General features: G+C 37.7%; 1 protein-coding gene across 3 annotated transcripts in view; it reads right to left on the bottom strand.

Moving 5' to 3' along the window:
* Nucleotides 1-15971, bottom strand: part of ARHGAP10 (Rho GTPase activating protein 10) — a 150336-nt gene that overhangs the window by 1385 nt on the left and 132980 nt on the right. For all 3 annotated transcript variants that reach the window (XM_069855330.1, XM_069855332.1, XM_069855331.1), the window contains exons 21-22: nucleotides 10258-10389; nucleotides 8699-8790 (exon numbers count right to left, since the gene is read on the bottom strand). In XM_069855330.1, coding sequence (XP_069711431.1) covers nucleotides 8699-8790; nucleotides 10258-10389 — 224 coding nt within the window. The remainder of the gene's footprint in view (nucleotides 1-8698; nucleotides 8791-10257; nucleotides 10390-15971) is intronic.

Raw genomic sequence — 15971 nt, 5'->3', positions numbered from 1 at the left:
TCCCACCAAATCCTCTCTCTGAAATTCAAATACATAGTGCTATTCACAAAACACGAAGGGGAGACTTGAAAAATACACCTTGTTCCTTACTGCCATCCTAAGGGTTTACCACTGATGATCCCAAAGTTTATGCAAGAGTTATCTTTGAATTTCAAATAAGAAAAATTTCAGCTCAGACTTGAAATGTCCTCTAAATAAAAGTTATTCTGTTGGCAACACAACTAATGAAATCTGGTTTCCTATATATGTATTTTGACCACATTTGACAGGAAGGTCAAAAAGCATAAACCTCATTTCTTTGGAAAACAGACTGAAAAGTCCTCAAATTCCCCTGCTAAATTTTTCACAAGAATATGATACAGGTACCTACTCATCTCTGTAACTGTAAAATCCCACACTTTTAGAAATCTACAATATTCTCTACCATATTAATTTATCCTCACAGTGCTTCTGAGACAGACATTATTTAGGGAGGAGATCAGACAAATGCTGAAACATGCTGCCAGCCGTGTCAGTGCTTTATTTAAAACACATTAACACATTGGGGAATGTGATATTTGTAGCCTTCCACAAATCAGGGAAATAACAGTTAAGAGAAAGCAACATGTTAACTCTCACTTTCAAAAGCACTGCAAGGCTCTGAATTTGCACACTTAAAATATATTTTCCCCTAATTTTTCCTCGTATCCTGTTATTGTCAGACAGTGAAGCCAGAAAGTGTGCTCAGAAGCCATAGTTTAAACAACAGCTATACCTCCAATGAACCCAGAAAATAAAACTGCTTTCAAATGACATTGATAGTTTAGATTCAGATCAAGAGTCTGGCCTTATATTTATGAATATGTTTGACAGAAAGATTCCCAAGGAAAAAAATACATGGAAAATTACCTTTAAGGATCCCTGCACACACAGTAATTTACATTATTAGTAGTAATTAACAGGCCCTCCTCTCCCTTTGTCATTTTTATTCCACAATTACGGAGTACACGTGCACTTGAAACTACATCGCTGACACCATCACAAACCTCCCTCCAGAAGCTTCACCGCAGCGGCTGTAATTCTACCCTTTCCAGCAAACCCGCCAGCAGCTCTAGCGGGCAGCCAAACCTCTCCCTGAAGTCTCCCATGCCTAGGGAGCACATCTGTATCACAGGAAGCAAACTCCAAAAAAATAAAAATAAAAATGACAGATTAGGAAGAAAAAACAGCTGGAAAACCTGCAAGGAGGAAATTTCTACTTGTCCTCTGGAGTTCAACCTCACTTTACCTTAGAGAGAGGACAGATATTACTTACATGTGAGTATCTACAGATCAAAGGCCTGTTTTAAATAAGCATAGTCCTCACACAAGGGGATCACATTTCAAATTTACTTAATTCCTACTTACCAGAGGAAGAAATGCTCAAACTACGCTGAATCACTTCGGTCAACACAACAGCAAATTTCCAAAGAAGTATTTCTCTAAGCAAGTTTGAGAAGATAACACTAAACTCTGCCCACTGCAGCATGTTTGGAGATAATGCACAATAGCCAAGCAATTGGACTTGAGTGACAAATAACATTTTCACTCCAGAAGACCGGACATGCATGCTTACAACTAAGCTCTATGCTTGAGGAATTAAATATCACACATATGGGTTACATATAGCTCTTGTTATTTGTTAGCAGAACCTTCTTGTAGACTGAAGACAGAAAAAAGAATTAGCACTGAGTTTATACGGAGTTTATAAGATCACTACTTCCAGAGACTGGTCTCTTTTTTTAAAAAAAAAAAACAAAAAAACACCTAGAAATAATTCTTAATATTTAGCAGCAGTAGTGACTGTCTTATTGGGCAAGACTTCTGTGTCCATTCGAATCACCTTATACAAGAAGTGTTAAGATACCACGTACATCACTGACTTTTTCTGTAGGCAAATGATATTAATAGGAAAGCTGTCCAAATGTAAAGCCGCTTTATGCTCCAATGATCTTGTTTCCTTTGATAATCCATTTCCAAAGTTTAGTGCACAACTATCACTCATTTAAAATAAAAAACACTTCACTACCATACACAGCTCTTCTCAAACCCAGGACACAGGCTATTTCTGAAAAAAACAGAGATGTTCCATAGTGTCCCCTTTCTGTCATTCCTTTTCTGTCAACAATGATCACAGTTCTTAGCACTTTCTCAGGCCCGCCGCATTTAAAAATACCTTGCATCAGAATCCACACATTTGGCCTTAAAACTACAACTCATCATTGCACCAAACATCCCATATGATAAAGTCTAATGTTGGCTAGTGACTGGAGGGCAAAATACTTGTAGTGTAAAAGATACAGAGCAGAGAACTAAAAATTAAATATTTTCAGCAAGGTTTAACAAGTATAGCAAGACCGCACAACAAGACCAATCAAAGAACCATCACCAAAAGCCATCACTTCTTAGGACAGTGGAAATAACAGCAAAGTTGAGAGCCCAGAGCATGATGGCAGCAGCTTCCTCAATACCTGCTGCAAGGCCATTTCAGCTGTCTCACTCTAGTGGAGTCACAATGTTGAGAAGGAGAATGTCCGACCCATCAGTAACAATGGCAACAATCACACCAGCTCAAATGGACAAACAAAATCAACAGACCTTCACCTTGCAATCAGATATCTAAGTAAAAGCTTTTCTGACTTCTTCTAATCAAGAAACACAATAAGGTCAACTTGGCACTTGCAGCATTTCTTCTTACTTTTCTGTATTCTCCAAAGGAAACAGCTTCAATATTGCCAATGTTATGATCATCTAACTGCAAACACAAAGAATTTGCGAGCAGCTCTTCCCAGAGACCCCGTGCTACAAGCAGACTTTGTTCAGCTTTGGCAGCTCAAAATTTTCACGTATCTCGACTACAAATGAGACTAAGACTCACTCCTACAGTGGTGTTAGTTCATTGCCAAGGTGCCTCTAACTTTAGCAATGCTGAATCAGACACTGATTCACACCGATTTCCACATCTTCGTTGAAACTAGCTCTTTGGGGAGGAAACAGAAATGGGGGAGGCAATCTAACATGCATGGTGTCTGGCACAAGAGGGCCTCCTCCCTTTCTGATGGACTGCTTGGGGTCAACGCTTTGTTTGGTCAAAGAGCTACATAAATGAGGACCGCGTTTTGTCAGCAACAGAAATCCAACTGCTAAAACCCTTACAACAACACAGTGCACTTTCACAGAACTCAATCACACTGGCCAATTTTTCACCAATAAATTAAATTGAAGCAACAAAATCGGCTTGCAAGTGTTTAGAAATCCCTAAGGGTTTTTAAAATAATCCCTATGGTTAAAGCTGACCACAGAAATCACAGGCATTTAGAATGCTTAGGGTTAGCATGGAATTTCAAATTTTAAAACTTGCTGTTTCCCATAAATATCCTGCGAGAAGCAGAAGTATCTTGTGGACAGGACACAGGGTTAGGAGTCAAGGGGTTGTCTTCCTGACTCTGCTAAAGGTTGACTCTGTGACCTCAAAATACAAGAGTCTGCCTATATGGGCTCGGGCACAAAAGCAAGCACACTTACAATCCACAACAAACTAGTGAAGGTGGAATTAAGCTTACAGGCTGAGACCTTCCCATATAGAAGTATCTAAACCCTAGGAGATGCAGTCAATACAACAACTAGAGAGAGCACCTGGAGAATAATTTGGCTCACTCTAAAACAGAGGCAAGAGGTTGGTTAGCTGAGTGGCTGCTGTGTTCCTTGTGCTAGAACTTGGTGACCTGTGTGTAGACATTGAGACCTGGGGTCTTTCTATGGAGCTGATTTCCATCCCACCCGAGAGCTGAATGTCTCTGACAGTCCTGCACACTCCAGCTACAAGGCAAAACGCATTCATTTAAACATCTTCCATTATAACATTTCACTTATAGAGACCATGGCTTCCACAACACTGTTGGCAGGAGGAAACTCAGACGGGTTACGGTCAAGCTACCTTCAGTGACTTTATACAACTTCTAGAAACGTCTTTAGGATTTCGGTAGTGCCCATTTGGTCGTTTTTATTGGTGAGCAACTGTAACTTTCAGCAGTAGTTTCAGATAACTAGCTCCAAATGGCATGGAGGCATCTGAAAAGGAGAACATCTGTCCACAGCCTGTACTCTCAGTCTCTCCAGGTGTAAAATGGAGATAATTGATACACATGAATGTTTCCAAATGCTTTGAAATCCACAGACAAAAGGTGAACACAGAAGTAGCTTTATCCACATTTTTACCTCAACAAAAGAATTACTTGCACATCCAACACAATATAGTATTTCAGGAGTACTACTTCTCTTTGATGTAAATCCTTCATTTGTCAGTATCATGAAGAAAGACAGTCCAGAAGCCTCAGAGAGTGCCTTGGAGTCAAACCCAGCGACATGAACGAAGACTGGCACTTTGTTATGCCATGAAAGACAGAGAGGGATGACAACGGCTATATGAACACGTTGTGTGTTCCTGCTATGCTTGGTAGGGATGATCAGTGCCATACATTTCCTGAGGAAAATTACTATCACAACACTTTCTCAGTTTTCCCCATATTTTCTCTCCCCCAAAAATATTACTTTAAAAATTGTAAAAAGCTTTGATGAAAGCTATCTTGACAAGTTTTCAGGAAGCCTTCCTGCAAGCAATAGTGCCAAAGAATTTTGTTGTGTAAACACCATTTACCCTATCTAAAACACTTCTCCCTAGTGAAAGTCCCATTTTCTGATTTCTAAGCAGTCTCTTTCAAGAACCAGAAATCTAATAACACTTGGCTCCAAGGCTGGCAAGGTTTCAATGCCAGGCAGTCTGATTATTCTTTCCATGATTATTGGGAATATCTGCTTCGACAACAACAACAACAAAATATACAGCCAGCATATGTCTCTCAATCTCAGATCATACTCCGCTTCTTCTCATATGTGCCCTTATCCAGCTGCAAATTCTCAAGCTCTGCCTCTAACCACTTGAATTATATTGTTATGTGCTGTCAATAACATAGCCTGTAGCAACTGGGAAATAAAAATATTGGCACAGCCTAAGGTAAATTGAATTGAAGATTTTTTTTAAGAAAAGCCAGTGGATATAGTTCAGATTGCATTATTCATTTCCTTACACAATTCAATTAAATAGAAAACTTTGCCTTTTCTTTTTAACTTACCAGATGGCACCTTCGCGTTTATATTCTACAATGCTTTAATGGAAAGATTGTGGGATTTGGGGCAGCACAATGAACATGTAATATTGGAAATACCTGAATACGCAAATGGTCAGATTCTATACAGATTCCTATCAGGTGATGTAAAGCTTAATTTAAAATTAGTAAATGTAATCTTGTCAGCCCAAAGACATTTCCACCCCCCCCACCATTAGAAACAGGAAATGGAGATGAGGGTAAAGGTTAAACTTCTTGCACCAATATTACATTTAGCAGCTATGACAGGTGCAAAATTGAACTGCACTAAATGCCATTATCCTATCTCAGGCTAGAGCAGCCAGAGAGATTCATCCAGGATAATAACACGTTAAGAGAAAACTGTTGCAATCAACAACTGTGGACCAAGAGAGACAAAACAGAAGAACAATAGAGAAGGGAAGTGAAAAACAGAAGGACACAAAGTGGGGAAGAGAAAGGAAAAAAACTGAAAAACAAACACCGAGAGGTGAAAAAGACAGGATTAGAAAAGTGAGACAGGCAGTATAGAGAAAGGAGAAATGGATAAAACCTTCACTAATGGAAGCAGCACTTTTTAGTAGACATTAATTTAACAGTTACTTTTAATGGTTGATACTAGCTGTATGTCAACTTGATTGATGCGTTGTCACTTTGATAGTTAAGGTTATTGGTAGAGCTGCAGAATTGATGTATTATTACTTTAATTTCTCATTTGGGGGCTTTATTAGGGCATATGGGAATTTAAATTGAGTAACTAAGGAACCTGAATTGATTCACTGGAATCTGAACCCAGCACAGACACGCGGGTGCCTAGCGCAAAAAGTAAAGTCCTATGTGAAGGCATTTCAGAGGTTTCAAATATGGTATGAGAATACTGACAAAGCTATACATGACAGAACCTACTGGGAACCATTATGGAATAACCATTAAGTTATCACACACATCCAGTTACTGCCTTATTACTTGCACATTCTCCTTTTTCTGCCAATCCACAGGCTACCTTAGGCTGAAAGCCTTGCAGTACAAGGGCAATGTCTATAAAATAAGCAGGATCCAGTGGAATAAATCAAAATAAAAGTACATAAGGAAATGTGATCTTTCTCATTGCAATTAGGTTTTCAAAATGCAATCCAAATAACCTTTTCCCAAGCTTCCAATCTTATTTGTATGATGATATGGAAAAAGAGTCTTACAATTGAAACATTTCTCCACAGCTGCCAAAGAGCCGAATTCCATACTTGCTCTTGGACAATTCAACTCTATAGCTCAAAAAAACTGAACTGAGGCTGTAACGCACCAAAACCATGGTATCTTTATCATAACTTCTAGTGGTCTCCTTGCACAAGAAAAGAATCTTAACATTGCTTTCACACAAATGTGTGACACAGAAGCAACTGCTTCTTCAAAGACTTTCTTATCCTATGCCAACACAACAGGCAGGCAACCCTTTGTTCCTCTGTGTTAGAAATGCCTCTTCTCTATACTTACACTAGATTTTTTTTCCTGTACACAGTTTTATGTCTGCTGAAGATCCCTATAAGTCATGTTTTAAAAAGCTTAAATTAAAATGACTGGAGTTAGAGACTTTAAAAAGAGCAATCATTTAGCTAATTCATCTTTAAAAGGTTTCCCACCTAACTTGATTCAGACATGATTTGCCTGCAAGGCAGCTCTAATAGGAAGCATCAAGTACAATTTTGTAAAGCAGATGCTGGTAAGGAAGAATCTAGTGGGTACCCCAGACCACCTTTCACTGCTAAAAGAGTGGAACTGAAGTCTGGACCAGGCTTATTTTTTATTTGTTTTGGAGGAGGCAGAGGAGAGGAACGTCCTATGCTCTGCCTGCTTTAAAATAAGCATCACAGAAAGAGGAAAGAGACGTCTATGTCTGTGTGATTTTGTTGTTGTTACAGATGCTAAAAAAAAAATGAAATTAAGATTCTGCTGAGCTTCCCGTTTGCTTCAGCTCATTAAACAAAGCAGGAATGTTCTACTGGGGTTGGGGAGGACAGGACAAAAGGACTTTCACTTATGAGAGAAACTTTCCCTCACACACTTTTGATCCAGTGCTAACAAAATTAATGGTGCATTTTAAAAAATATAAGACATATTTAGTTAGCTTTTTAATGCTCTCAGGTTGACGTTTTCCAGCTGGTTTAGTCTGTGTAGTTTTCTCTATTTCCTGCTGGATGTAACCTGGGAATATGGATTACTCCTCCTTTACTGGACAGCCAACCAAAGACACTCACATGTGCTAGTTGAATGATAGGGCAGTAGATACTCAAGAGTATTTGGTCAGCAGAATTAAATACCGCTTTCCCTCTGGAAAGCACATATCAGATTTCTGACCTGGTAGCAAGCCAAAAGCTGACAATGGATAAGCAGAAAGCAGGCATCACCACAGAATTTCCAGATTCTGTAGAGGTCAGTATGCCTCTTACTGCTCTCCAGCCTCTAGACAGACTGGAATAATGTTCTCAATACTCAAAAAAAAAAAATAAAAAAAATTAGGAATTAGGGATGCAATTGTCAGATCACTTTGAATCCCTCTGTCTACACAAAACTTGGATGAATATTTGGCCAAACTTAAGAGTCTTTGGGGTTTTAGTATGAATGTAATATTTTGTCTGTCTTACTGTGCTGCTGCTATGGATTAATTTCTACTTAGAATTATTAAATTGCATTTAAGTAACAAGAATTGCTGAATCTGTCCAGGCCTTGTTGAGCCATTCCACACCATCTCTTTCTTATAACATGAACAACCTTGCGAATGCATGAACCTATGCTCTAATGTCATCTCCTACATCTTCAGATTTTTTATTGCAGTAGTCATTTGCTGGCAAAAGGTTTAAAAGCTAAACCCGTCCCTATCAGTTTGAAGTCCCTGTGCAGTTGCTGAAGAGTAGAGCCATGGAAGCTCACAGAGGAGCAACACGGTCTTGACCACAGGCATTATCTTCTGTATGTTCATATCCAATACTTTATTTGGATCCATAAACACAGGTCTTCATTCCGCATGTCATTGAATATTCCTTTTTCCAGAAGGATGTACACACACTAGAGGCACCCCTTGATCCACAAAGTAAATGCTCTCTTTTCTCTCCAGTGATCACCAAGGGAGATTACCTGGAGCTCTGCTTGCTTGGAAATCTTTAAGCAGATATTTTTTCTTTAAATGAAACCCACATTTTATTTTAAAACAATATTTCACATTTTAAAAAATACAGTTTCTTAGGCCAAGACATTTTTCTCTATTGCTGAACAATCATTTTTGGTACCACAACACATTTAAACGCTGCTGAAAAATTAGACCAATTGAAAGTGCCTATGCACCAGGAACCAAAGGCATTGCCTCACAGTGCCACGTATATGCTAAGTAGCTTCTGCCTGCCAGAAATCTTTTATGTCACCAATTGTGTATCATCAGTAATGCTGGCAGAATACCAGCTAGCCTTATATTTTTATCCAAAGCCATTTTAGCAGTTTTGTCAATTTGTTTTTCATTGCTTTGTATTTACTCAAGCAATACTTACCATCTTCAAAAATTGCTCCTGTCTGAAATGATAATTCAGAGCTGTGTTCTGCTTCACATGGATAAACTGCTCTTGCTTTTCGGTGGGTAATGCTGAAAAATGAAATTATGAATTGTAATAATTTTTTACTCTTATGAAGACACTCTCTCAACCATTCTCTCTCCATTCTCATTTGGAGATAACTAAAACTTTAAACACAATCTCACATGCATCACTACAGGCTTATAATTCTTACACATGAATGCCAAAGCTGAGAAGCTTCACAGCTTACTGCTGGTATTTCTGAATATCATACTCCCAACTTTACACGTATTTATTTTTATGATAGTTAGTCTGAACTTTTAACTTCAGTTAAAATTTTGCCAAGTGCTAACCAACAATGGAATCAATAGTAGGCAAAGCATAATTAGTCTAATTTATAGACTAATCATCATTATGTCTTCTGAAACGTTTCTTCATTAATCTCACAGTTCAGCTTTTCACTACCACTGTACAGAATTTCGTTTCTGTATTTGTTTACAGAACAAGACTGCCAGAATACTGAAGATACTGTTTTGCCCTAAACACAGTAAGATTTCTAACATTTCAGGCAGTCTTCTAAAGGTGTTCTCGAGATGCTCAGCAGTAAGGCATCAATATGAATTTTTACAAAGTAATCATTTCTCCAAGCACCACAAGTGGAGATATATGAACATACAAGTATTTTCAGCACATCTTATTTAATCAAGCTTTTGCAAAGTGTCAGTTTGCTGCTGCCCAATGATGCCTTCTTTAGACGCATCACCCACACCATTAAATCATCTTTTGTTGAGCCCAGGCAACAAAAACTACACATAAAACATTGAGAAAGATTCTTCCTGTGCCAAGGAACTTGCAGTCAAACAGACAATGCAGTTCTGATGCAAAATGCAACAGCAATGAGAAATGGAATTCTATTACGAAGTGTTGGAAAGAATTTATGAAAGAATTTACCCAACTACTTTAATTAGAAAAGCAAATATTATAAAACTTGAAGGAAAAGCTAAGATGGTGAAGACCTTCAAAGGAAAAAGTGAAAACACTTCAAAAGATGGACAACATAGAAGGAAGCAGAAAGAGGATGGAAGGAAAGCAGGCCAAAACAGGGAAAGGAAATAATGAAACCACACAGACAGGTAAAGACATGGGAAAGTATTTCAGAGGAAAGAAGGCTAGATTAGGAAACTTAAATTTGGCAAATAGGTGTCCACAGAGAATAAAGAATTTGTATCTTAAAAGACACTGGAAGAGAATTACTGCAGTAGAGAGACTATACAAACTGACCACAAATCAAAGTCTGCTTGTATTAACCAACAAGCCACTGACTCACTCTGGGTGCCCTCTACAAGGTAGGTGTTCAAAGTTAAAATAAGACAAAAGTAGATAGATTTTTTATTCTATCAAAATCACTAAAGTTGCATTTTTTGATTTGAGATAATCATTCCCATACTTTAGAAGACAAGTGTTAGCTATTTTTTAAAAGATACAGAAAAAAAAAGAGGCAAATAAATAACCAGCAAAAATTGAAATGCTCATCATACCTTTCCACCGCCCTGTCACTCCCAGTGGCAGGGTTAGGGAAGAAGAAAGTGGATTGTGCAATAGTTGTGGTTGCTGGGTTAGCAGATGGAGTATTCATCCATGAGACCATCGATGGGCGACTTTGACCAGGACTAAGAGGAAACATATTCAAGGCAGAATTAACAAGGCTAATCAAAATCTCTTTTCATACCAGAATGCTTGAATCTTCATAACTAGATAACTAGTTAGATCCTCAAACTCAAAATGAATAATAACATTGAGCTGGTTTTGCAGACACGGCCATTGTATGAATCTGCATTTTCTCCTTGGAAGTATTTCTCCTACATGCCCTACATCCTAAGCTAAGATGAATTACCAGAGATGTATGACATAACCAATGAAAAGACAAAATTCCACATTCCTTATCTAATAAAGACAGATACAATGAAACTGCATATAGCAGGCTATTATTTGAGCTGCCACTTTGCCTTTACAAGTTTTGATGAATCTATTTTAACATCTTCTCAGTGCCGTACTAAGGTATGTGCGACTGGGAAGATTTCAAAAGAGGCTGCAGCTATTCCAACATTGGGATCACGATGCTGGCTCTGTATTAAGATCTCATTCGCATAACTGCATAGATACCACCTCAGTGGCCGCCCTCATGAACACAGTAATCAAACATGTATTAAATTAATGGCTGAATACACAGTTGCCTCAAGAGAAGAAGAAATAGCAGCCAAAGTTAAAACTTTTAGTCACTGGAAAACATGCAAAGTCTTCCCAACATAAAGGTTGTCCCTAACTTCACACCTTAAAAAACTAAAGCATTCCAGCACTTGCAGGCTTTCTTCCATTGCACGAACAAAACAACAAACAGTCCAAACATTTAATGTCAGCCTATCTTTTGAACAAAGAGCTTGACTCCAGGCAGTTTCCAAGCAGAAACAGAATTAAAATCATTCACACAGAGCTTTCAAAGAGGAAACATCACTCAGAAGTACAGACTTCATGATATGGCCTTTATCAGTTCGACTTATTCCACGATTAATCTCTGACATAGCATAAATCTGCAAAGTACCACCAAAATCCAGGAATCCAGCACAAAAGGTTTTTGTGGGGTTGTAAATACACACCTAATCAAAGTGGATTGATCAAAAGCAAAAAAGGGATCAACAATCCCCCCAGTTATTACTGTAAATGACTAAAAGAAAGCATGAAACCTAATATGTAGTCGATTTTAAACTTCTTGTGCACTGGGCTATTTAATTTCTATAAAGAAAGGATCACTACTGTTGGTTTGTATAACATGTTTTACAACCAAATTCAACTTCTACCAACCCATTTTCCTAGCCAATAATCTCATATTCTAATAAATATTCTTTATTCTAATAAAGTCATTCTAATAATTACATAGTTAGGCAAACATTTATTTTGGTTATTAATTTTTAAATTTAGTACACTATAAAATCGTGAATGGCACATTCCTTATTTAACAAGACAATAGTTTTTCCTTTGGATCTGCATCAGGCAGCATTTGGATGAAAACTGGAATTCACAGTGTATGAAAATAGCATTCTACAGTTAATTCCACTAATAAAAATGGAAGTTAAATGTGCTGGAATCATAACCAGAAGAGTTTATCAAAACATGCTCTGCTATTAAAATTATCGCATTTACCAAATAAAGAAAGGAATCTTATATAGTAAACCGAATGAAAGGCTGGATTGTGCTGACTAGAAACATACTTCATGCCTAACCTAGTTAAGATTACACCTAGTCTGCTTCACTGTTTCCGATTCTTCCATTACACAGTCATTTACATCTTTCAATAACTACATACTTTTGAAGACAGCACCTACATAATTTTGGGGTTTACTTTTACTTGAATTTGTCCTCCTTCTCCTATTTTTCGTCAGGTAAAAGAAAAACCTTCAGCTAAAAGTCACTTCATTTAGAGAAGAAAAACAAAAAGAGAACACTAGCCTTTGTATTGCTTTCTCTAAATACTGAAGATAAAAAAATTCTCAGTAGTACTGTGAAGTTTATAATTTGTTGGAATGTAGATTGTTTATTCCTCATTCTGTACATCATGTAGATGGGCAGAATTAATTTTATTCAGTAATACAGAAGGTGAACCTAAGACAAAAGTTTATCAAGAGTGAATTAATGAAGTATATTACTTGCACGGACTAAACTATTATAGTTAAAGCAATCCTGATATTTAAAGCAAAAACAATTTCCTTGTGCTCTTATTTATTCAATTCAAATAAATTCCAACATTAAAATAGGTGTCAGCCTCATTTCTGAAACCTGTAAAACTACAGAAAATAGAACAATAATATTCCAACTGTATTGCCTGAACAGTATTAATGTGTCTCTAATTCAAATAAATCAATATTCTAGAATATTCTACCAAGTGGTCTTCTCTAGTGTATACCTCAGACATGCGTTACTTGCTTTTCAACGAGTGAATAATAAAATCTTCCATTTATTAAAATACTTCAGTGAAACATGCATTGTATTAATCGATGCTCTAGAACAATAACACACCACCTGTGCATAAGACACAGGATTAATCATTACAAAACACTACCCCGAACAGTCAACGAAAGCTAGCCCCTGACCCAGGAAAGCAGCAGTTATTCATAAGAATACTTGGAATAAATACCAGATGGTTTCTCACCAAGAGTTGGAGAGGAAAGAAAGAAAAGAGGAAAGGTGAGCAAATAAAGGAACAGAAGACGAAATAACATTCAGACCCATCTCAGGGCACGTTTATTTCTTGAGTTACAGAGACTCAACAAGAAGTATATCTATCAACTATTAAGACCACACTGTCCTTTACCAGACAGCATTATATAAAGGCCTGTAAAAACTGGCAGGTTTTCTACAAATTCTGAGCCACTTCAAAAGTTCTAGTGGAAAAACGCTCCAGAAGTGCAGGTACGTGGCGCATTGGGCTGTTCCTTTCCCCCACTTTTGATTAATTCCCTTAATACATTTCAGCTGTAATGAAAGCACTGCAGCACAGCTCCTGAACTTGCCTTCACTTTCCACTCCTGGTTACTGAGCAGGAGATCATGCTCTTGGATCCAGCAGGGGGGGAAACCATTATTCAACAGCAATAGTTTCATCATGTTAAGGAGGGAAAAAAAAAAATATATAGCTTTAAATATTAAGCACATTCTTGAATTTCAAGAGTCTTATTTACTGTACTTGGCTATCTGAAGAGCCACTTAATTTTATTATTAAAACAGAAGGTTTTACTCAATAGGAAAAAAGAGTTCCAATGTTGTGGTGCGTAAGCAACAAATTGCTGGATCATATTCTTTTTTCTTGAAAAGATTCTCATGATAAAAAAATTTATATTGCTGTGAAGCTTTGCACACTTTATCAAGACGAAGATATATCAGGAAATATTGCATAACTTATCATCTAGCATCTCAACTTTAAGAAGGTATGTTGAAGAAATCCTTTTTCCAGAGGGCTAAAACGAAGGCAATACATTTCCTGAAGGGAGTAGAGGGAGGCAAAAAAAAAAAAAAGCCTGACATTACCATCTCTCTGAGAAAAAATGCTATTGTCTGGCATAGCGAATGCTGGGAGGAGGGGGAAATGGCCTTACTGAAAATAAGCTAGAGATTTTGTACCGATATTCAAGAAAAACTCCTGAAAACCAGATTTTATTGGCTGTTTATCTGACTGGTTCCTAAGGTAACACAGCTAAAGAGCAGCCTCTTATCTTGAGAGCGAGGAAGAGACTCTGTGAAAAGAATCTACACTGCAACTCTTGAGAAAAAAGGGGTTGTTTCATAGACAAGCTTGGCAGCCCCATAACTGTTGTATCACAGTGTCTGGCTGACATAAACTGAATGAAAGTGTTCCTAAAAGGTTTCATTATAAGACGACAACAGTATATCAAAAGGTGTTGGCTATTTCTGATTAAATATGCAATCCAATACTCTCCACCACCAGACAACGATCTTCCTGCATGTTACAAACTCTGTTCCCTGGGTGAGGCTGGGAAGCAGAAAAATACAGACAAAACTCTAGAAATTGTTGCAGCAAAGCTGGAGACTAAACAGAAGGTCAGAATTTCCTCATCTGTGTTCCCTCTGAAAGAAACTCCACCTCCAAGGTTTAAAACCTTTAACATGTATGCAAGATTCCTCATTTATACAGAACACATCAGCCAGTGCTGAAACAGAGGTTTTGTTAAACTTGGATTGTGAAATCTCTGTGAAGCAGCTAACACATTAGGTGAAATGCTTTTTCATGCCAGTCTGGTAAATCTGAAGCTAACATCTACAGCAGCTGGCCTAAGTTAAAGCACTTTAAAACAATAACTCAGACCATGCAAAAATGTAAAGGTATAAGCATATAGCATACTGCTGTTCCTTTCAGGAAAAATAAAAAAAAAAAAAAAAACAAGGGGGCTGTGTTCCCTAGAATCAAACAAAGAGAAGAAGAAAGAAAAGAAAGAGAGGAGAAGGAATGATAAATATTAAACAAAAAAAGGGGAAAAGAAAAAGCTGATCACAGTGGTTGCATCCCCATCTCTCTCTGCTCACACAGCAGTGCTGCTGTCAAGCCCACTGCAAGACAAGGAGATGGCAAAGTCTGTTTTGTAGGAACCACATGACTAAGTTATATTATGCTTGTTTCAAAGGAGCTGCAAAATGAGGGCTATTGCTTTGCTTGCATAACAAAAGGATACAAAAAGAAGTGCCTGCTCTACTAAACCTCTCTCAAACTGCTGAGTCACTGAAGAGGTGGCAGCTGAAACAAAAACTAACTGCAAAATAAGCACAATGAGCAAAAAGCACTGCTACATATCTGAACTGTGCCTTCTGCAGTTGTTAAAGCATCATCTTTTAATAAAATAAGATGATGACATTAGATATTATAAAAAGTTTTCAAGACACTGAAACTGAAGCCCCTCATCATTTATGTAAAATTGCCAATTAACACCACTGATGGAAAGTACAAACTATTCCAGTTTTAAGGCAACTATAGATGCAGTCTACTAATGTAGATATAGCAAGGCTGATAGGAATTCATTCAGCAGTCAAAAAAAATTAATAAGCATCTCCGAGGCTTCTGTTACATGCGAACACCACTATTTCTACCCTCCCTTGCCATCTGATGGCTCTTTTAACATCAGTTTGCTCACCAGGAATTTCAACAGCCTGAGATTTCACAAAGAATGAGTAGCTTCTTCCCAGCCTGGTCACAAAGACCTTAAAAACACTCAGGGTGCTGCGCAGCATGGCTCTCATCATCATTTTGAAAACCTCTGCGGGTATTTAAAAAGATATCCATAGTGAAGTATACATACACATCGAACTGGGTAATAGAACATTTTAGAGTCAGGAGAATCAGTAAAGAACAACTGCAAAAGAAATGAAAGAAAGACCGTCTTTCTCTGCCACTGGTCCCTTGCATATTCCTGACACCATTTACATTGATGCTTCTGATTTCTCCAATGGGTTTTGCATACCTTCAGCATTTGGACAGACAGGATGGTATCTTACATCTTCCTATAGCAGAATTCAAGGTTGGATTCAGTTTGAAAACTATGAATCTTACCATTCTGCACTCAGAAATGTAACTGCTCTAACAAGTCATGCATCTCCATTCATACACACACTCAGTGAAGAAGTTTGAGTGACAGGATGTTTTCCACACCCTCCAGATACAAAATCCCAAAGGCTGAGAGAGGGAAAGAGAA

The sequence above is a fragment of the Phaenicophaeus curvirostris genome, chromosome 4 (assembly GCF_032191515.1).
Source record: "Phaenicophaeus curvirostris isolate KB17595 chromosome 4, BPBGC_Pcur_1.0, whole genome shotgun sequence".
In the NCBI taxonomy this organism is placed as follows: domain Eukaryota; kingdom Metazoa; phylum Chordata; class Aves; order Cuculiformes; family Cuculidae; genus Phaenicophaeus; species Phaenicophaeus curvirostris.
The sequence above is the reverse complement of the archived record's forward strand: the minus strand, read 5'-3'. Positions and strand labels throughout refer to the sequence as shown.